Source organism: Nipponia nippon, unplaced genomic scaffold (assembly GCF_047370975.1).
Source record: "Nipponia nippon isolate SJK-2023a ecotype South Korea unplaced genomic scaffold, ASM4737097v1 scaffold_13, whole genome shotgun sequence".
Lineage (NCBI taxonomy): Eukaryota > Metazoa > Chordata > Aves > Pelecaniformes > Threskiornithidae > Nipponia > Nipponia nippon.
In genome coordinates this window covers 8,145,324-8,168,078 of record NW_028262324.1, presented here as the reverse complement: position 1 = coordinate 8,168,078, position 22,755 = coordinate 8,145,324, and the positions used below count along the sequence as shown (strand labels likewise).

Below are 22,755 nucleotides of genomic sequence, written 5' to 3'. Positions count from 1 at the left end.
CATCTGCAGTTTTATACAGTTTCTATCAAACTGAAGGGTAATTTTTTTAGTAGCTGCTTATTTTAAATGTACAAAACCCTTGTGTGTAATTCCATTAGCTGCCCTACAGCACTGCAATCTACAGTTTCCCTGAGGCTGTTGTGAAATATTGATGAAATCCTTGCTTTTGTGGCTTCCTCTGATACACTAAACATTTGTCTGATGTTAGTTGAACTTGAATGGATCTGTTCAGAGTTATATCAGTAGTGACTTCAAAGGCTGTAAGGCTGTTACAGTTTTTTTTACAAACTGAAGTTTCAAAGCCTTACCATGTGGTACTTTAAAAAAACAAAGTTCATATCAAATGAACCAAAGTGCTAGCAATACACTGGTAAGACTCATTACAATTTCAATTTATATAGATATATATTTTTTTGTGATTCTGATTGGTAGCTCATGCCACTTAAAGAAATTTAGATTGGTTTTTAGGGGAACCTAGGCTAATGAAAGAGGGAAAACATAATTTGAAACTTGGATTTTAAATGAGGTAATCTATACATTTACAAAGCCACTCTGCTGTTTTCCACAACAAATAAATAGGACAAGAGAAAACAGAATAAAGGCAAAGAGAGAAAAAAGTTTCAGACTTAGGTTTTCGCCACTAAAGTGATTTACACTGGTACAATTAAAATGACTAACGAGGAAAACATATTTGCTGCTACTGTATTCCTTTAATTGTTCAGGACCAAACTGCATTTTGGAAAGCACCCTTTGTGTCTGTACTAGTAATTAAATGCAACACATATTGATGTTGTGGTGATGTGATGACTGCTTGACACCTGTCTAAAACTCTGCCCGCCAAGGACGGGGGAGGACTTTGGCGCGAGGAACGGGCAGGTGAGATGGACCGGGCAGAGGCGGGGGTCTGCTGCTCCTGCGCAGCGAAGGGCTGTGAAGGTCGAGTTCTTTGCGTTCAAGTGATGCAATGATTCATAGCTTTCATTAGAAGCATATTTGTTGAAAATACAATCTGGAGAATGTCAAACACCTTCAGCTGGTTGAAACAATGAAATTGTAAGTTATAGGGCTTTGTAGAAAATAACAAACAGAAATGTTTTTAATCAAAGGCGAATTATTCACTTACACCGTAAGCCCTCATGTAAGGAACTTGAACTGTTGGCTCTGAACACGGTGAAATCCATTTCTGCAACAGCTAGCACCTGGCAATTCAGCCATTCAAACTGACTGAACCCAGAGCAAGGCAAATATGTCTGAAGTTGCTTTTTTTTTCACAGTATGTAGGCAACATCATCCTTAAGGAAAATTATTCAAGTAAAAACTCCATACTTCTGTCCCTGCTATTGACTCTCAGCTCAGCAGAGCGCATCAGCTCACCTCTCTTTTTTCAGTCTTCCTTTTGTTTGGGTTTTTTTTGGTTTATTATTGGTTTTGCTTCGAGTTTATGGGTCACTCACGAGCCCATTCCCTGCACATATGCTTCCAGCTACTGATCATTTTCATTTGACTCATAACTGTGTAGGATGCAATGTACGAAAGACATAATCTGTTCTCCTTTGTGCTGCTAAAAGTCCCACTGAAACTAGTGGGTATTTTGCCTTCTTAACCAGTAGGAAATTGGACATTTAATAGAAAACTTTATAATACAACTCTAATTAGAGTACAACAAAATGAAAGCCCCAAATTGCTTCATCTCAGCATCATATATAAATAATGGTTATGGCTCCATGGAATTGCCTTTGCGTGTTAAAATTCAGCTATGGCAGAAGCCACTCCAAGTTTTCTTGCTCCTAAACTGCAGTGGCTTGCAAGCTTGGCACCACAGAGGTTGCTTCTATCCTCCAGCAGTGGATGATAGTGGATGTTTCCTTTCCTACTCTGCAGTAGGCAGAAATTCATGCCCTAGTATCAGCTGCTGTAACTATTTGAAAAAAAAAAAGGTCTAGAAAAAAAGCAAAGGAATATTGGGAAAAATCTCTCCTTTGAGATGACAAGTCTTTTTGGACAAAATTGCATCACTAGGGTGGTGACTGAAACTTCCTTACTGAGCCACTGCAAAATGAATTTGGATGTCATGGTAAATAGTGATAGCAGCAAAAGATGCAAATACCTTCCCATTATCCAAAATAATTAACTGGCCTCCCAGAAAAGAGGCAATTGAGCATATTCAGCCTTTTCTGAGGTTGAGAACATGTAAAACCTTCCTCAGCATGCACATAGCTTTAGGAATAAGCCTCACACTACCAGGGTGTTTAGACCAGATGACAGAGATGCTCCTTCGTCTCCTGCACCCGTCTTTCAGAGCCAGACGCTCTCTGCTCCCTCCATGGTGAGAATGGTAACTTTTCCCTGCATTTTCTTTCCATCTTGCAGAACTTAACAGAAAGTTATTTCCCTGGTACAGAAATTGTTAACATAGTTTAAAAAGCTCTGAAATGATATAATTCACCCTTGTATTACAAATTTCATGATTTGAGAGGTCTTTCTGTGAAACTCCATGTATTTCCAGAGTGCTGCATTGGTTTTAGTCCTGTTAAATTCCAAAATGTCTTTGATATAAGAGTTATGCAACAGGGTAGGGCTTTTTTTCCCTCAGTTGCCAATTTATCTGTTCAGTTGATTTTCAAACTGGGATGAATCTATAACTATGAACTTCTACAAAGAGCCAGGTTAAGATTTGTCTTTGGGTAGCTAATGTCGTTAGACATTTTTGAGAAAAAGGAATGAGAAGTGGTCATTATCCATTATCTGCATGAAATATTTCAGAGAAAGAAACCACTTCTGCCAAACACAAAAAGATGTTTGAGCTGAAGCCAGACAAGAAGGAAACAAGATCACCTTATAGCACTGTGAGATTGCTCTACTAATGATGTTATTTCAAGTAAAAATGGAATATATATATGAAGAAGTGCAGATGGTGCATGGGTTTTACACGGATTAGCAGTGTTGTTCTGGACAATGATTCACTGTCCCTTTTCTTGGCAGAAAATAAATTTTCCAGTCTTGGAAAGAAACATGTATATATATATTTTAAGAAACGTTTCTCTATGTGGAAAAAGAGCAAATTTGAGTGAAAATAGCATCCACTGGTGGAAAAGTTAACAGTCAGAATGAACACTTTAAAAAAAAAAGATATATTCACACTCTACAATTCAAGGTCAGAAGTGACGTATAACGTGGTGCGAATTCCAGGTTAGTCGTGGGTGCGAGAGCCCAGAAGTCAATATTGGATTGCACATCCCTGGGAGCTTAGCTCAGTGCTGTGTCCATAGTAGGGTCAAGGCTTCATGGTGGATGTGGATGGAGTTTTAGACCCCTAAGTTCAAAAAAGGACCTACTTTCTTTTAGTTACTCTGTAGAAATATGCTAGAAATATCTAAGAAAATGTTATCTTTTGAAGTATAAAGAATCAGCTGTTTATTACAACCCTTGTCCTAGAGAAGCAGATTTCTTGAGTTACCATGAATCCAATCACAAAGGCACAGAGGGGAATTTTCAAAAAAGTTAAAACATTTTAGAATTGTATTTATGATTATTATCCATACGATGATATTATCCTTACTGATGTAATGATTTTGGCGTATGCTATCTTGGGATCAATCAGCACTAAAACCAAATACTGTATTTCCGTTTAGGAAGCCAGAAATTGCTTCCATTCAATGCTCTGAAGCTCCTGGGTTTTGTCCGGTCTTCAAGATAGTGAAATTTCAGTTCCCCACTTCTTCAGGACTGCACATTGCCCATCTTACATCTCTGCCTGGGCCTGTTTAATTTTGGTGGGAAAAATTCTCATCTGGGAAAAGGAGGAAGCATTCATCTGATTACTGAGTTTGGATTTCTTTAATTTTTTTTCCCTGTAAGACAGCTATATATGAATATCTCAGAGGTTTGGAATGTCAGAATAAGCCTGGGGGAGAACTGGTGAGAAGAGAACAGGTCACTCAACAATTTATTATATGGACATCAGTATGACGTGCAAAATTTATGCTACTTATTACAGACACTGCATTTAAAGCATGTGGGTGTACACATGTAAGATGCTCTTTACTTATAAAATAAATAATGCAAAGTCCACTTAAATTAATGTTATTTCTGTTAAATAGCTGCATCAGTTCATATCAAACTTCATGTCCAATGAAATCTTACTAAAAACCGTTTTTGGAAGGACACATGCATTTCTTGTACCCTAGGTTGTCTGCACAGAAGAGGTCTCCACTGTCCTTAATATGCCCACAGCAATTTAAATCATTTGAATAAACAGAAATGGTTTTACAAGTAGGATACTGAAATGCGTTTTCAAAGCTGCCCAGAACCCTTAACCATTAAAATGGACGTGACTCATGGTTTTGTGAAATTTTTATGGTGCTTTCTAGTAAGTTACTTTTACCCCTTTCATAAGATTGTGTCTGTATCTTATACAGGCACAAAAAAAAAGAGGATTTCTCAGCATGAGTTACTCTTCTGTAAAGGTTATAGTAAACATGTCAATGCCTAATTAAGCAGAAAATTTTATCTGTATTGTGGGGGATGTGCAGCTGTCTGGTACTTCTGCTTCTCCTAGTAAATCCTTTTAGAAGGACAAAGGATATTGTAAGGAAGAAACTACTGTATGTGTCTTCCAAAGGAAAAAAATTACCTTCCAGTGAAAAATGGGTTAATAGTATTCAAAGAATTGGTGCTGAAATGGAGAATCAAATTTACATGGACCCAAAGCTGTGTGAATGCTATTTGTTGTCTGTTTTGTCTGATTCCTTCATTGGATTCCCTCCTTATTTTTGTTTTGCTCGGTGTAATATGCTTGGCACTGTGATACATCCTGGCAAGGGGCCAGCATTGCTACCTACGCTGTACAGTATCTCTAACACCACGAGAACCATGTCAGTCCGGCTCATCAGTTCGTGCTGCTTGTTTAACAAGGTTACTACTCATGACGTGTAGGAGCTTTTGCCGCCTCCATGTCCCTCCGTTCTCCTTGTCCCCCTGAAAAACATACGAGCTCAGAAAGAGATGCATGGAAAGTATTATCTGATTATTAGGGAAAAAGTTTAGGGAGGAGAAAAAAATATTTTGTTCTTAGTGTTGTCTTTGCTGCCTGCCTCAGTCTGATCATCTGTAAATGGGGCTACTAATATTTGCTGTACCCCAACACACTACTAAAAAGCTTATTTTTTAGTATTTAACACTTAATATGTAATATTTAGCTTCTTTGCTGAAAGCATCTGCTGAAGAGCACAATGTTCCTACTCTTATGTGATTATTATTTTATCATGCTAAAATGGTGTCCAGGTCATTTGCTCATAGCCACTGCTGTTATCTGGTTGTGAAGCTGCCTGGTATCACCCCTGCAGTAAGCCAAGCTCAGCTCTAAGCTGGTGTGATCTGTGCAGGTCCTAAGACCGTGGGAAGGGTGTAGGAAAGATGACTCGCGTGGGTTTCTTAGCCCATCCACAGAGAGCGCCATCATTTCCCTCTTCTTACACCACAGCTTCATCCAGGAAAGAGTTCCTCTAGTTCTGGTTCGTCTCTTTGGCTTGACGGTAAACATGTGTTGAAAGGGGTGAGATACACATGCAAATAGATTGCAAAATAAAAACACATACCTGAAAAAACTGTGGAAGGCTTTGTCCATATGTTAATCAAAATGCTTCTACCTTTCCTCCCCATCCCTTTTGATTTGCTAAAAGTATATCGTTTGTGCAGGAGTACCAAATTCAAGGGAGCAAAATGAGCCAGATTCTCAAAAAGCCATAAAATGGCTTTTCTCAGAAGATGGGAAGAAATTGGATTTTAAACAAATAACACTTTTAGGGTCATTTACCTTGTGCTTTCAGAGCTTTTAGGGTTACTTCACAATTACAAGTACTAGAGTTTTATTTTATTTTTGCTTAGTTATTTTTAAGGGCAGCTTCGAGTTGGGGGTTTTGGCAATTTTTTTTTTTACATACTTACCTGACATAAAAAGCTCGATCTTAAGCAAACACAACAAAGTACTCCTGAGACTGCAGTGCAGTCACTGGGGTTAGCAGCACTGCATTTACACCTAACTGGAAGAGCTCATCAACTTATCTCCTGTGAAGACCTGTGCTTCTGAAATCAACATTTAGTTTTGATGAGTGGCTGCCAATAACAGTGAATTATTTCAATGTCTGCTTGGATTGTGCACAACAGCTTTGCTGCGGCTCTTCTTAGAAAAATTACACTGGGGTTTTGTGAAAACATATCTGAACCATTCGTTCTGCTCCATCCCTTCTTGTGGGGGTCTGGGAGTGAATTGCTGACTGTGTTGAGGCATTGTGAATTTATCCAGTGACTGCAATGGAGCCAGTTCACCTCTAAAAATCCTCTTCTCTAATTCTTCAGTCTGTTTTTAACCAGGTTATCTCCTGTAACTTAAGCAGAATTACTGCTGATATAAGGCCAGGAAAAAAAAAATAACTGAATTCCTTAATGAATTTGAAAATTTACAGTTCTTCCAGTATCAAGTTGGTCTTATTAATTAAATAGCTAATTTGTCAGAGAAAATCTTCCTGGATTGTTCTACTTTTCTGGTTTTACGGTTAACTTTGGTCTAACTCTGTCACATCCTAATACTGTTCTGTAACTTCCAAGGTTCTTGCCCTGAAATTTATGGATTTGTTTTTACTGAAGCACAATTCGCTTTTATGGTACACAGTACATTACTTTTCTAAACAAAAGAGTTCCACTTATGCCTATTAGCGCTTTCAGATGTTGTGTTTTGACATATAAATTATTTGTGTACATTCTAAAGTGCATTTTAGGTGATCAAATGGCAAAATGTTACTGTACCTAGGTGATGCTATGACCCAGGAAGATTATGGCAGTTATTTTCTTCTGTTCCTTGCCAATTCTACCCTTTCTTTCACTGAGGCTAAAAACAATTTGATAGAATTGAAGCTTTTAGTATAAACTTTAAATTCTTACATATGAATTTTCCAACTGTCCCATTACAGGACAGTTAGAATTATACTCCCATGACAGAAAAATTATTAACTCAGAATCTCTGGCAGTTATAAAGAATTATGATCATCTGCCAATAAAATGCAGCACCCTTCACAAAAAGAGACATCATTTGGCTTTTTTCGCTTCCAGAACTAACAGGCAATATAGTTGTAGATGAAAAAGAAGTCTGGTAAAGAAAACACATAGTGAAACTAGAAAGCTTGAACTGTAGTATTCTCCTTTAACAAGGTATTTCATATGTTGACGTTACATTTCAGGTTATGTCCAAGAGGAAGATTTAAAGCAAGAGGAAGATATAAAGGAGGAGGAAGAAGATGATGACGACAACAACTCAACTGCTCAACTCCAGGGCAGCAATGACACTGGCACGGATGAGGAACACGAAGTGGGTCCTGAGCAGAAAGGGAACTTTAGTTACCAGAATTCCCCTGTCAGTCATATATCTAACCAGGATGGAGAAAATGAATCACTACTAAGTGATGGTAGTGACCATGTGGCAGATATTAAAAGCATTTGCTCCAGAGAGCCACGGGACACAAAAACCAGCACCCATCCCAAAGCCCAGAATGAAGCACATGATTGCATGGATAAAATGACAGCAGTCTATGCCAACATACTGTCAGACTCTTATTGGACAGGCTTAGGGCTGGGTTTCAAGTTGTCTAACTCTGAAAAGAGGAGTTGTGACAACAGAAATGGAGGGAACAAAGCTGATTTTGATTGGCACCAAGACGCACTGTCAAAAAGCTTACAGCAGAATTTACCTTCCAGACCTGTCTCGAAACCCAACCTGTTCAGCTCAGTCCAGCTCTACAGGCAGAGCAGCAAAATGTGTGGAACTGTGTTCACGGGCGCCAGCCGGTTTCGGTGCCGGCAGTGCAGCGCTGCCTATGACACATTGGTAGAACTAACGGTTCATATGAATGAGACAGGTCACTACCAAGATGACAACCATAAAAAGGACAAGCACAGACCTACCAGCTACTCAAAGCCCCGAAAAAGGGCTTTCCAGGACATGGACAAGGAAGATGCACAAAAAGTTCTGAAATGTATGTTTTGTGGTGACTCTTTTGATTCCCTTCAAGATCTGAGCGTTCATATGATAAAAACAAAACATTACCAAAAAGTGCCTTTGAAGGAGCCGGTACCAACCATTTCTTCAAAAATGGTCACTCCAGCAAAGAAACGTGTGTTTGATGTTAACAGGCCTTGTTCCCCTGATTCCACGACAGGGTCTTTCTCAGATACTTTTTCTCCTCAGAAGAATGCGAACCTGCAGCTATCATCTAACAACCGCTATGGCTACCAGAATGGTGCCAGCTATACATGGCAGTTTGAGGCCTGCAAATCCCAGATTTTGAAGTGTATGGAATGTGGGAGTTCCCATGATACCCTGCAGCAGCTCACGACCCACATGATGGTCACTGGCCATTTCTTGAAAGTCACAAGTTCAGCTTCAAAGAAAGGAAAGCAACTTGTTCTGGATCCTTTAGCTGTGGAAAAAATGCAATCACTGTCTGAAGCTCCAGCCAGTGACAGCCCAGTTTCAAAATCAACCAGTAAATCATCTGCAGAATGCATAGCTCCCACCTCCGAACTAAAAAAAGAAAGTAAAAAAGATAAAGCTGATGATGCAAACAAAGATGAGAAAGCAGTAAAAACTGAGGATTATGAAGACACTCTTCAGAAACCACTGGATCCCACAATGAAATACCAGTATCTCAGAGAAGAAGATTTAGAAGATGGTTCAAAGGGTGGTGGGGACATTTTAAAGTCCTTGGAGAACACTGTCACAACAGCCATCAATAAAGCTCAAAATGGAGCGCCCAGCTGGAGCGCATACCCCAGCATCCACGCAGCTTATCAGCTCTCAGAAGGAGCTAAACCATCTTTGCCTGTGGGTTCCCAAGTACTGCAAATCAGGCCAACGATCACCAATAAATTGAGGCCGATAGCTCCAAAGTGGAAGGTCATGCCTCTGGTCCCCATCTCAGCAAATGTGGCCCAGTGCACTCAAGTGAAGAAGGAAACTGATGACAAGGAGGAGGTACAAAAGGACTATGCTAAAGAAGGCGTCCAAGCTGAGCCTGCCTCACTCAGCCAGAGCGAGAGAGAACCTCTCCTCAAATCTGAAGCCTCGGTGGAGCAAAAAAAGACAGAACCATGTCCCTTGAAAGAAGAAGACAAAATTAAAGAGGACAGTGGAAAAGAAAAAACAGTCCTCAAGGAACCAACAGCAGCTTCTCTTAGTAATGGTTGTGCTGCTGCCAACCATTCATCTGAACTGCCTTGTGTCAACCCTCTCAGTGCGCTGCAGTCAGTACTGAATAATCACTTGGGCAAAGCCACTGAGCCTTTACGGCCTCAATCCAACTCCAGCCCCAGCTCTAGCACAATTTCTATGTTCCACAAACCTAATCTCAATATGATGGAGAAGCCAGTTTTATCTCCTGCTCCAGCCCCACCAAAGCCTGCAAGTGTATCCAGGCACTATTTGTTTGAAAACAATGATCAGCCTATTGACCTGACCAAATCCAAAGGCAAGAAAGCTGAGTCAGCTCAAGCACAATCTTGTACTTCTCCACCTCAAAAACATGCTCTGTCTGACATTGCTGACATGGTCAAAGTGCTTCCCAAAGCTACTACACCAAAACCTGCTGCATCTTCAAGGATCCCATCTATGAAATTGGAAATAGATGTCCGACGCTTTGAGGATGTCTCAACAGAAGTCTCCACTCTTCATAAAAGGAAGGGCAGACAGTCAAACTGGAACCCTCAGCATCTTCTCATTTTGCAAGCTCAGTTTGCTTCCAGCCTCTTCCAGACATCTGAAGGTAAATATTTATTATCAGATCTAGGCCCACAAGAGCGCATGCAGATTTCAAAATTTACTGGACTGTCAATGACCACCATCAGCCATTGGTTGGCAAATGTCAAGTATCAACTTAGGAAAACCGGAGGAACAAAGTTTTTGAAAAACATGGACAAAGGACACCCAGTCTTTTATTGCAGCGACTGTGCATCTCAGTTTCGAACCCCATCTACTTACATTAGCCACTTAGAATCTCATCTAGGTTTCCAAATGAAAGACATGAACAGGCTGGCTGTGGAGCAGCAAACCAAGGTAGAGCAAGAAATCTCCAGAGTTTCAGTTCAAAGATCTCCTGAAACAATAGCTGGAGAAGAGGACACAGACTCTAAGTTCAAATGTAAGTTGTGCTGTCGGACATTTGCGAGCAAACATGCAGTAAAACTTCATCTAAGCAAAACACACAGCAAGTCACCAGAACACCATTCACAATTTGTAGCAGAAGTGGATGAAGAATAACTCTTAAGGTATGCATGCTCTATAGTGAGTTTTAATGTCATCATTTTAAGGAGGCTTCGTAAGACATTCGTACTTTCTTAAATGTAGGAAAACAGTATAAAATGCATAATGTACTCCTGCTTCATTAATGTAATTGCATGTACATATCCATTTTATAATGTTTTCAAGAACAGAGCTTGGTAAATGCATAACCACATTGCCCTATATAGAAAAGTTCCTTCTTATTAATATTTTCAAAATAGCTTTTTTCCCAGTTCTCACTCTCTTTTTTGTTTCCAAGAATTAATCATTGCACATCCTATGCACTTCAATGTGGAATGCAACAACTAAATGCTACTGTTTGCAATGAGAATGGAAAAAGCAGAAAAAAAGCACTGAAAACCAAAGGATTCTTATTGCCTCTTTCAGTGCAAACACACCAGTAAATCTGATTTTGATGGGGGAAAAGACGACAATCCAAATGTCAAATTAGCAAAATCTTAATTATTCCAAGTTTCTCATAATCTCAGACCCAGCCTCAAGAATCTACAAATAACTCTGAAAAGTTTATATCTAGAAGTTTGGTTATTCTTTTGTTGATATTTGGATATTCAGTTTTGTAAAATATTTTAATATTTTACACTTACTTAAACACTTACTATTGTGAGTGGCCTTTTTTGTCACATCATTTTAGCCTATGTCTCCATCATTCCTTTTTTAATCTTTAAGATGTTTGATTATATTTTTCATGTTGGTGGGAGTGCTAGTCAATCCACAAACATCACTGACTTCAGTGCAAGTTTTTGTATAACCTGGGGGGTTAATGCTTAATTGAGGAAGCAGCTAGATTTTTTACAAGCTTAGTATTTCAAAGACCTGTTAGTAGGATACTGCTACGTTAGTGTTGCTATTTTTTGCTGAAAGATACACCAACTGAAGTACTGCCACAATCAATGTTTATAACATGTAATGTAATATTCAGATGGCACACAATTTTTGCATTTTTAATTTTACTTGATTCACAAACTTGAATATTCTTGATTTAAATAAATATGCAGAACATCAACTAAAAGTCCAAATAGAAGTTTTTTGTTCTAACAAGTTTATTTCCAGGAAGGCTCTGTTAGTCATTCTCAACAATTTCTCCAGCAGACTCAGGCTCTGCTTCTGTTCACAGAATAATCATGTGCAGATTCGGATTTTCTCCAACGTGTTCATTACTTGAATACCATTCGGAAAATGAATTCGTCAGACAGTCAAAATTAAAGATGTGTTGTGAGTTGTCACTTACGCCACCTGCTATTGTGGCTATTCTCTGGCTAATTGAGGGTGCAAGCACTTGGAGGATGAATACCCGTTTGTGTGAAGATTTCACATTTGTTTGCTGCAAATATTCATGAAGCTTTAAGAAACACTTTCTGTGTACAGAGCCAGCACAAGGACTATGCATCACTTAAGCTCCATTAAAAAGGCTACTTTTGAATAATTTAAACCACTAATCAAAGGGTTACTTTGGGATGGGTAATAGAAGCTATTACTATAGAGTATAACGTCAGTATTCAAGTGCAATAACATTTAAGTTTTGCATACATCTTGTACGTGCTGTCTGCATTTGACTGGATTTATCCTTTCTGCATATTTTAGCCAGCAAAATTCCATCTAACTCAAAAGGCGTTTGTTTTCTAAATAGGGCTTACCCCTATTAATACCCTTAAGTTTCTATTTTGGCATTTTTAACCCAACGTTAGAACTCAACAAATTGATGTTCGTTGTTTATCTGACCATTCAAAATCAACATATCTGACAAAATATCAGAAAACTACAAGAGATATTGGTTAGGAAAAATATACCATACTTTGTTTCCTTCCCCACCAGTTAATGATTATTAAGACTCTGACATTCATAGTTTTCACACAAGAGATATCAGAGCAAACCAATAATTTGGGTACAATCACACAAAAACTATCTGCCAAATATATTAATATAACAGTTATTTTGGCACATTCATGGCTTAATACACAACAAATATTTTAGATTCGGTCCTAAAAGCACTGTGTTATTACTAAGAGGCAAACCAAACACCCACCTTTATAAACATGTTACTATTTCTGAGTGTTCGGGGAACAAATACAAAGAAAAAAAATCTCCAAGGGAAAAAAGAGTGGTTTCTGCATTGTAATAACCTGCACAGACACATCACGGGTATTATTCAGGTGATATGTAACTACATAAATAAGGTACTGTCCTTCCTGCCTTTGGGTACCGAGAAATTGCTGTCCTCTTAATACTCATCCATTTCTAATTTATATCAAGATGCAGGTTGTATCTTACCTTTGAAAAAATATATTTAAATTGCAATGACAGAGTGATAGCACTGTTATCTGGAACTATAATTTTAGTTGGTATGCATGATAGCACAAATTGTATGAAATGATGGGGTATTTTGGGTAGCATTGTAAAGATTTTATTACAGTTTTGAAGCCGTAAGCTTACTGAAGTTCTGACTATGTTAGAAGCGTGGAGGCCAGAGTTTATTCATATGGTTTCTTCCTGAGATCTGCAAGGAGACTAAATCAAATAACAGGGATTTTCAGAGTTTACTTATTCTTACCATGTTATTTTTAAGATTCAGTATACATTTGAATAATAACATAGAGGAGAGCATGGTATTTAGAAACAAGAAACATAAAGCATACCGAGATTCTTAAAATGCGCACATGCATTTGCGTTTACTTCTTCTAGGCAATATTGTAGTGAAATGGAAATAAAAATAGAGAAAATATATGGAAATAAATGGAAATAAAACAGTGGAAAGAGTACTCAAAGTAGAGAAATACATAAAATACTTTCTATATTTCAGTAAAATTTACTATTAAAGGTTATATTTTAAAATGTTAGCTATCATTAAAAATATAAATGAATAATCTGGGTTAGTACTGTAGAAAAATGTGTTATGTATATGGATTTATTTTTAAGACCTCTGTGAGGCTGTTTATAAGAAATTTGCTATAAATTCTTCTTAAACGTAAAGACATATATATCTGTTTTATATTCATCTTTGGTGTTTTCTTGAATTCTTCTAACTGATATGGGTTTAGTAATATAATGTAAAATTATGTGTAATATACAGCAATCAGACATCTATATTCTTTTTCATTTAACCTGCTTCAAATTTGTTTTTATTGCTATTCTTCAAAGAAAACCCATGAACATTAGGGAACATGGCTTTAATTAGAAGTAATTTGTATGTTGACTTATACCTTTGAAGAACATTTGTTCATATTTTCAACTAAATTAGAATTTTTATGTTGTCCTGAGAAAAAAGACAAGGCAGAATTGTGTTTCTCACTTTAAAGTCAGGTGAGATTGGCTATAAACTGGGCAGTAACCGAGGCTCTCTGTGGTCTTCCCTACAACTTTTTATAGAAATAACTCTGTCTAGAGTCAAATTTACCAACTTGATTGGGAAGATTTCTTTTTTGAAAGACCCTGATAAGTAAACAAGCAGCTACCTGAGATGAACTAATTTGAAAGTAAGGCTGCTGCAAAACAAAAAAAATTTGTCATAATGATAAACAGCTTTTCTCTCTGTTTCCTCCTTTGTCTTTTTTTAACCATCAAGTTTAAAGCTTCTACAGTGCTTTTTTTCTACTTTATAGGAGACAACTGACATTCTGTGGTAAATGGAAGAAAGAGCAGAGCAGAACTGAAAATCCTCTAATGCACTGACACTAACTTGCCCTCTATTGTTGAAAATGAGCAGGCAATCATGATTGTTCATCAAATGGCTCCTAATGCAGTTAAAGCATTCAGCTATAATTTCTCCTTGCATTTATAATTACTGTCATAGACTGCACACCTCAGTGAGCAGATTAAAGCTATAAACTATTTAGCCGTAGCTTTAAGATGAGGAACTTGATTTGTCTGGCAGCAGTTATTTGTTAGAGAGCTTGACACTTCACATAAAAATGACTCAACTTGATGAAGAACAATGCAGTTTAAGCAATGCAGTGATTTTAAATCAGTCATTATACCACGCCCTGTAAGAATTGCAAAGCAATTTGTTAAATGATATATAGGACACGTAGATAACTGTATGTGTTAAGTATACCAAAATAGAAGATTTTTTTCTTCTGTGGATTTTATTTTCTCATCCCTCTAAAACAGTAGGAGCTGCTCTGAACATCATGTTCCACTATTAGCCAATATTGGTGTTACATGGGCAAGGACAATTGCGTGAATTAGTAGTCCAAAATTATATTTTAGAGAATTTAGCTTGCTCTTCGTCTTTCATTTCTTTTTAGCAACAAACATGAAAAAGTGAGAGACCCTTTCAGGAGAATCAGACATGCTGGGGCATAGCTGCCTGCAGTTGTGTCCACTGTGATTTTTAAGCAGAATTTACCAACAAAACTGAGGGTTCTGTTCACCACATCATCAGCCAGAAGGAGAGGGTTCATTGCAATGAAAGCCTGGAGTATTCAGTTCGAATGGGACTTTTCTGACAACAACTTGTTGGAAAATGATGACTTCTCAATGGTAAAAAAATTCTGTGGGGAAGTTCCATTTTAAAATAGACTTTTGTTGGGATAAACTGGGTAAAATTGCTGAGAAACCATGAAGGCGAGAAGAGGAGACAGGGGAATAGGAAGGGCAATAGGTTGGCCTTTGCTATGCTGGAGGAGAGACACAGAGCCCACCCTCAGCAAGGAACTACCTCCAACCCATCACTCCTCCCTCAAAATAGTCCTGTTCTGGTGAAGCCCCAGTTCCCCTAATCCTTTGAAATTTATCACTGTTTCCCCAAAGTGGTAGATCAGGATTTTTTTTAATTTAGCATTTTTAAATCTTCAAAATTTTCCTGCATAGCTTTTTTTTAAATCTAGCAGTAGTCCTTGTAAAACCAATAATAGTGTGTTCTTGGCTTCCCTGAGAGCAGGGTCAGGCCAGATGATACATCAGAGTGTGTCAGCACAGATACATCAGTGCAGATTTACTTGCTTTTTATGAATACTACAGGTTGCTATTAAGATCAGTATTATTTAACATTGCATTAGCACATCCAACCCACAAGGTCAACCCATATTGTTTCTAGGCTCTGTATAAGCATACTGCATATGATAGTTCCTGCCCCCAAAAGGCAGGAACTCTTCTGCTCCCAAAAAAACAGCAACTTTTCAGTATTTCGACCAGATTTTCGACCAGTGCCTTGAATAGCACCTACCTCCTCAAGCATTCAGTATTCATAAGGATATAAAAATCTTGTCTTCTCCTTGCTGCGTGTGATATTATTAAATGCTACAGCCTTCATAATCTATAGCAGAACATTTTTACCCAGTGAGATTTCAAAGGAAGGGTATCTGAGTCTTATGTATACATTTTACACATCAGCAATCAAATTGCAAAGATCAATAACAAAAGGAAAAGACATGAATGGTATCCAGCCCTCAAAAGCACCTTTCAATAAAAATAATGTAATTTAGCAGGATGATCACTCAGTGCAAATATGATGGGGCACAGATGGAAAATGAGGAACATTATAGATACGGCTTTATGGGAGGAGGAAAGGAGGAAGAGATTTTTCACTATTTATTGGGATAATGAACAGATAATTCATGATTATTAAGCTGTAGTCTTCAGGCCTCATTCTGCCATCTCTTCCCATCTCCTTGGTTCAAACTGGGTCTGTTTGTGCATCTAGGCAAGGTCCATTGGCCGAGGAAGGATCAGGCCTTTACGCTAGTTTTCACACATCAGCGGCATCTCACGGGATTTACACGAGTGCAGCTCCAACTCAGGACCCTGCCTGTGAGAAGAGGAATGAGGTAGAACAAGCAACGTGCAGCACAGAGCTGATGTCGTAATTGTGACGGTGTTTCTTTTTCAAGAGCATCTCACCTTCAGGAAAGGGGCAGCAGATGCTGGGTTTTCAGCCTGTAATAACATTAAGACACTGCACCAGGTAGCAAGATCACAGCCCCTGAGAGAGCCAAGGGGACTGGTACTCATCCTGCCACCTCCCTGTGTCTGGTGAATCGCGTTTTTCCAAGAGCGCGAGTTGGCCAAGCCCTTGAAGGTGGCAGTGGCAGGAAATGTTTCCTACACTCAAGTTTGGAAGAGGGATCCTGCTCTGGGGTGCAGCATTGGCTCTGTCGGCTCTTCTGCTTCGGCAGATGGGCAGACAGGACGGCTGTGGGGCATGGCAGAGGCCGGGCAGCGAAGAGCAGGGCACATCAGGGGTTGGAGACAGAGGCAACAGCAGCAGCTTGCTGGAGCAGAGGGAAGGAGGGAGACATGGGGCTGGGAGGGGACTTGTTCATCGTAGTAAATTTACACAATCCAGTTATTAAAACAAAACAATTCCTCCTACCTCCAAAATCCCTCCCTGCCAGCACTCAGCGCAAGCTCTTCTGCCAGGGGTCAGCCCATGCAGGAGTGGGGGAGGGAAGGATGGGGGAGTGGAGGAGGTTGTCATGTCTAATGAATACCCTGAATGTATCAAGATATATATTTTTTTCATTTCAGAAAAGGTTCCATTAAGAGGGAGACAGCCCTAACATGTGCTTTGGCCCCTCATCAGATTTATGAGTATTTGCTCTGCTCTTTAATAGGAAACTCTGCAGCAACTGCCACCTTGCCTGCTCTCCCTGAGATACACAGTGGCTTCTCGGGGAAATGCACTTCATTATTAATGTGAATTTGTACGTTTTTATGACACTGCTTGGGGGAAGGGGCAGGCAGAGATTTCCTGGTGATATATGCTCATTTCTAACCATTTATTGTCCCAGACAATCGAAGAACAATGATAAACATTGTTATAGAAAGTAGAGGGTGCCGCAGTGACATTTTTGAAGGCAAAGGAGAGGTGGCTAGAGTGGCTTTGATGTCGTCGTTTCCCTCCACTCCACCTCCTCCAGCAGCTGCATCAGATCAAGCGACAGAGTGGTCTGTGTGGTGGCAGTGGCTGCCTCCCCTTGCCTGCCTGTTCCTAGGCCAGCCAAGACCATTTGCTCAGTGCTTTGCTACAGCAGAGGGGGTACAAATGAAGGAGGAGTTCATCCTTTGGGAAGCCTGTACTGCAGAGGATCCCAGGCCTCAGAGTGAATGGATGCTCAGAGTCCCCATGCCTCTGTACCCCAGCAGTCTGTTTTCGATTTAGTATCAAGTCACCAGCATGGAAACTCTGTGCACACAGCAGCAGCTGCGAGGCAAAGCAGACCAGGGAGAGACAGACGAGGGTATGAGGTGGTGCTTTACCAGGGCGTTCTCAGCATCCTCCGGTTTCCTTTCTACTACCATGCTCATCCATGATTAACACAACTGTGCAAGAGCTCCAGGAGGTGAAGAAAACGGTGGATATAGGCTCCATTGGAGAACCAAAAAAGTTCAGCCTTCAGGCTCACCCAAAATAGAGAGATCAGGAAGGCCATGACCTCCACATGCTCTTTTGTTCCCCTCCTCTGCCTTTCCCAGTAGTGCTCTGCACCGTCTGGTGAAGGTCAAGGTCACGTTACACTGTGCCATGCAGTCCTGCGAGCTCCAGAAGCCCTCGTGCTTGAGGGACCTTCCCTGGTCCCCGTTGGGATATTCACTCTCTGCATCACTGCCATGCTGAGCTTTCTCTGTGCTGTGGAGCCCGTAGCCTCCAGCTATAAGTGAACGATTGCCATGTTTTGTGTTCATATTCTATTCCCTCGGCCTAAATATGCACAATCCTTTGTAAGAGGAGATGTTCCTGACAGCTGAACACTGCTAAGAGTTTCTTTATGACGTTTTTCTGCTCTTCTCATAAAGCTGAATAGTAGTGAGGTAAGAACATCAGAATAGCCATACAGGGTTAGGTCAAAGGTCCGTTGTGTCCATCCTATCTCTGACTATGACCAGTACAACAGTGTAGTGTAAGAACAGGACAGACATGTGGCACCATTCCAGAGCACTCTCCAAGCCGCCAAATTTACAGGGAGGGACTTCTTCAGCTGGAGGAGGTTATCTTCCCCTGCTCCCAGAGCTGCAGAGAACATGCAAGAGGTCTTCCTGATAGCTGCAGAAACTTGGGAACAACTGTGAGGCCCTTGGGGTGAGCTCTGGAGGTGCCCCATCCCAAGGCAGGTTGCGGAGGATGTACAAACCAGCCCATGGCAGTCAGAACGGTGCTGAGTCTTCATGCTTGCTCTTTGCACGTGGCTAAGGAAGGAATTACACCCAGAATGCAGAAGTGATATCAAGCCTCCTGACCTAAGGGCATCACACTTTATTCCATTCTCTGTTCTGCTTTCCCTGGGAGCTTCCTATAACGCAATAAAAATGCCACCCTCAAAAGATTTCTCTCTCAAATGTATGCAGAGCAGGACTTGCAGTCTTACTGCAGAGCTTATACTAGCACGGACCAGTAATTCAGAGGAGGCAACACTGCTTGTTCTGTTGCACATGGGTAATACTAGTTTGATCCCTTCTGGGTTTACTTTCAGCTTTTCTAAACCTCCGAAGCACTCTGTGTGCAGACAAAAGTGGTTTTCCCCTCTCTTGTTGGAGAACTGTTGAAATCTCAAATGTGAAACTGCTGTTTTCATAGTCATTTAATGAAAACTCACAAACACTCCCTATTTCTGAAAACCCACAAGTTTATGCCATGAGCCACACAGATTACCTGAAATTTTCTATCATCTCAATACATGTAACTGATATCCTGGTGTAGTGTACAGCTGCTGATAGATATCTCCATCACACAGCTCCACCTCTCCACTTCTCTCTTATTTCAAGCCAAGATTTAGAAGAACCTTTCTGTCCAGTTCCCTGTCTCTGCCCTCTGCCGCTCTTCATGTGATCTCTGTACAGTCTCCCTGTAGCCACATGTGCCTCAGTGCTCCAAGCACAACAGTGGCTACATAACACTGACGACATTTCTGGGGGGCAAGGCAAGCTACTGGCACTGATGACTGTTGGGACTGTGTCCTCATGGCTACCAACTTTCTTTATAGGGTCATTAAAAAGCCTGGTGTTGCCTTTTACCCACCTATTGATCTACATCCCAAGAGACATCACAGAAGAGTCCCTCTGAGATGTAACAATACTGTGCCCTGTGTCTGCCTATGTTCATGTGAAGTGAACGTACGGCTCATCCACTGGAGAAGGGCAAACTTAATACTTCCTTCATGCTCGCGCAGCTCAGGGGCAAACAGCTGCGAGTGGATCAGTCTTCAGTGAAGCTCTCCCTAGACTAGACACACACAGACAGATAGGATGTGGGTGGGCTTCCAGGTCAGTAATTCACTTCCCTCCATAATCCTGTGCAGCCCTAATCTGTTGGCCTTGGTTTTTCACAGTGCAAGACCCAGGTTTGTCGTCCAGGGAAAAGACGATGGGGGAGGTAATTCTGTTTATTTGATCAGTGTTTTTTTAAAACGTTGTCTGTGCTCCCAGGAATTATGTGGTGGCCTTTTTCTATAAATCACAAATGCACAAAAAAATTACTCTCAGTACTTTTCCAAAGAGATTAGGGTGAAAGTTCCTACACTCATATTTCATGTCTGGAAAAAAATATCAACAAGAGTGATAAGTATAGTCAAAATGAGTGTAAAAGCACACCCTGTCATTTGTTTTCCATGTGCCATATGTTTTCTGAATCCTGCACCTCCCACATACAAATTGCATGCAATAATGTGGGGTGCACACATTACTCAGGATTATTTAGTTAAGCCTTGCTAATATAGAGGGAATTAACTTAGGTAAAGTCAAGTCAAGCCACTGTGCTTTGTTTTGGTTTTTTGCTTATTCTGGATTCATAGAGTAGAAAATTAAAGATCCCACTGTGCCAGGCTTCATGTCATTTGGTTTTAATTTAATTCATCTATTCAATTCTCCCTGTTTCTCCTTCTCTTTGAGTATCATCGGTAGGTGGTCCAAACATCAACCAGAAGATTTACTGGCAAGACTAAATGTATGAATGCTATGAACACATTGTTTTTCTGATATGATTTAATGACCTTTTTGGCATTCCCATGGCTGTTGAAATCTTCCATAATAATTCCCTTTGGCAGCCAAAGCTCCTGTTGATCAGGTGAAAGCTGATGCAAATGTCAAATGTCAATAAATTTGTAATCCATAAATGTAATACTTGGTGCTGGAGTGAGACAGGGTTAACCAGAGTGCAGCAGGAGACGCCTAGATATGAGCTATATGTTCTTATTGTGAACAGAAAACAGACAGGAAAGGAATGCCACCTCCAAAACCTCTCCATAGCCGAGCTCTTTTCCTTCTCCATACTCCCTGTTCTCCCTGCATGTTTTCCGAATTGCTGAGCTTTGACAAAAGAGGGCTTTATGGCTTGCATTTGGCAGAGCGAGTCTGGTGATGCAGGTTCTGTCCCTTGTTCTGCTTCTGACTCATCCTGTGAGGCTGGGATTTAACTTCTCTGTTTCTGAAGGAGCTCTTTACAGTTCAGAGGTTTCGGAGGCTTCAGAGTTTGATCCTGGAAACGATTAGTTATGCAAGATATTCCAGTAAATTAACAAGACCACTTACATAACTTAGGTGTTGCAGGAATGAATCATTACTCATTTATAGTTTTAAGATGCTTGGAAAGGGCGAGCCATGTATGAAGCCTGATTTTATATACAATAAAGACATAAGAACAATCACATAATTTCCCAAGAGATTTTCTTAAGGGGCCTCCACTTTGACCTTTGACTCTGAAAAGCTCCAGTTTGTTTGACATTGAAAAAAAGCACGTGTGAATACAGTGCCATGAGCATTTGCACTTTGAACATGCTGGGGCTGAACACAGCTGAACTGGAAAAGGCTGCAACAGCTAATGTACTGGGAAAATACAACAGAGGCATTTACTTAATAACTCAACTAATTCCTTTAGCTCACCTTGTAGAGATTTAACCTTTGAATGAGAGAGTCCCTAGTTCAAAATCCTGTGTCTCCTCTGTCCTGATGTTAATTTTTAAATTATATATCATTTTTTTAAATTATACATCATTGTTGAGAGGCCCTTGTGTTGAGCATTACAGGCTATTTTTCATGTCTAAAATGGGGAATTATAACTGAACATTAGCTACTGGCTATAAATCACACGGAACAAAGTGGCATCTGCATCTACTCAGTAACAAGAGTGGGAGAATTGTAACTTACTTAAAACGAGACAGGAAAGAGGACACAAATGCAGTAGCAGAGATAATTGTGACTTGAGAAAACTAATGGTTCTTCCAACCGGGTGATGCTTTGGGCTCCCGTTCTCTGGAGCTCTCCACAACCAGCCTGGTAAGTGCATGGTCACAGCAGGAGCTCAGTCAATCTGGAGGGCAAACACGCGGGAGCCATTTCCCTCCCTCCCGCAATGCCACCTAGCATGCTGCCGTCGGGCCGGGCTGGGCTTGGGGTAGGGGAGAGCCTTTTCACAGCCTGGAAATAGCACTTGTCTCTTGCTCTCCCCGTCTCCTTCCAGTGACCACAATTCCCTCTCCCTGGGATATGATTTTATTTCTAATTGTAGCTAAAGCCCAGGTAAGGAGGAGGCAGCACAAAGCTATTAACACAGCAGTTATCAAGGCTGCTGCGTACAGGCTGCCCAGCTCCTCCTCTGCTGCTCAGCTCACCAGGCTGCTGCTCCTGTGCCTTTCTGAACGGCCCACTGATGATACAGTGTCATCATAAAAGACAACAAAATAAACCTAAACTTCTCGCTGAGCCTGGCCTGCTTCTTGCATTTGTCTCTGCTGGCCTTTCTTCTCCCCCTTTTTTTTTTAGTTTCCTCACTTTTGAGAAAGCTTCCAAGATCTCTTGTGTCCTCACTGGGGCAAGCAAGATCTACCTGTTGCCTGGTGTCACTGGAAATTATTTAGTCTCTTTCTAAAAGAGACATCATCTGGAACTCTACAGCACCTTGCACAGTGCGGTCTTGTGTCTGCTATTGGTTTTGGACACTAATGCACCAATAGCTTAAATTTAAGAAAAGCCGACTATGCACGTTTCAGCCTAAGATGCCAGGGGTCTCCCAGGATGTTTGTTGCTGCCTGTCTGTTCAGATATTCCTCGTTTTGGGGGTCATACATCTTCATCTGTACAGCACCGGCCGCTGGAGCTGTTTAACAAACTGTCTGAACCGAATGTAGCCAGGGACTTAGGATTAGTTCTCCCTGCAATGCAGGTCTCTTCTTAAAAAGACCACAGACCTCCACAAAGAGATTTTACTGAAATTAAAGCTTTAGGTTCTTTTCATAGCAGACAATAAAGAAAGCAGTTTTTACAGCTAGGCCAAGTCAATGTCCTGGCAGGAGGCATTTGCTCAGGAGCTGCCACCAGGACAGGGGTACCAGGAATCCTCGTGCAAGTGAAGGTGACCTGCTGATTGATGCAAGGTCCTTTTCTGCTCCCTTACTCAGTGTCCCAGTCTGGCAGGTGGGTGCAGTGTTTCCAGGATTAAATTCAATAGTCGATACTTTATGTCCCTCACATCTTCCTAACAA

The 22,755-nt window shown here is 40.5% G+C and overlaps 1 protein-coding gene across 3 annotated transcripts in view; it reads left to right on the top strand.

Moving 5' to 3' along the window:
- The window catches only part of TSHZ2 (teashirt zinc finger homeobox 2), a 228,467-nt gene that overhangs the window by 131,026 nt on the left and 74,686 nt on the right, over positions 1-22,755 (top strand). For 2 of the 3 annotated variants that reach the window (XR_015703048.1, XM_009465512.2), the window contains exon 2: positions 7,236-10,314. Coding sequence is in view for 2 of the 3 variants with exons in the window: in XM_009465512.2 (XP_009463787.1) it covers positions 7,236-10,306 (3,071 nt within the window). In the remaining variant the exon portion in view is untranslated. The remainder of the gene's footprint in view (positions 1-7,235; positions 10,315-22,755) is intronic. The other variant, XM_087750225.1, reaches the window with a different exon arrangement.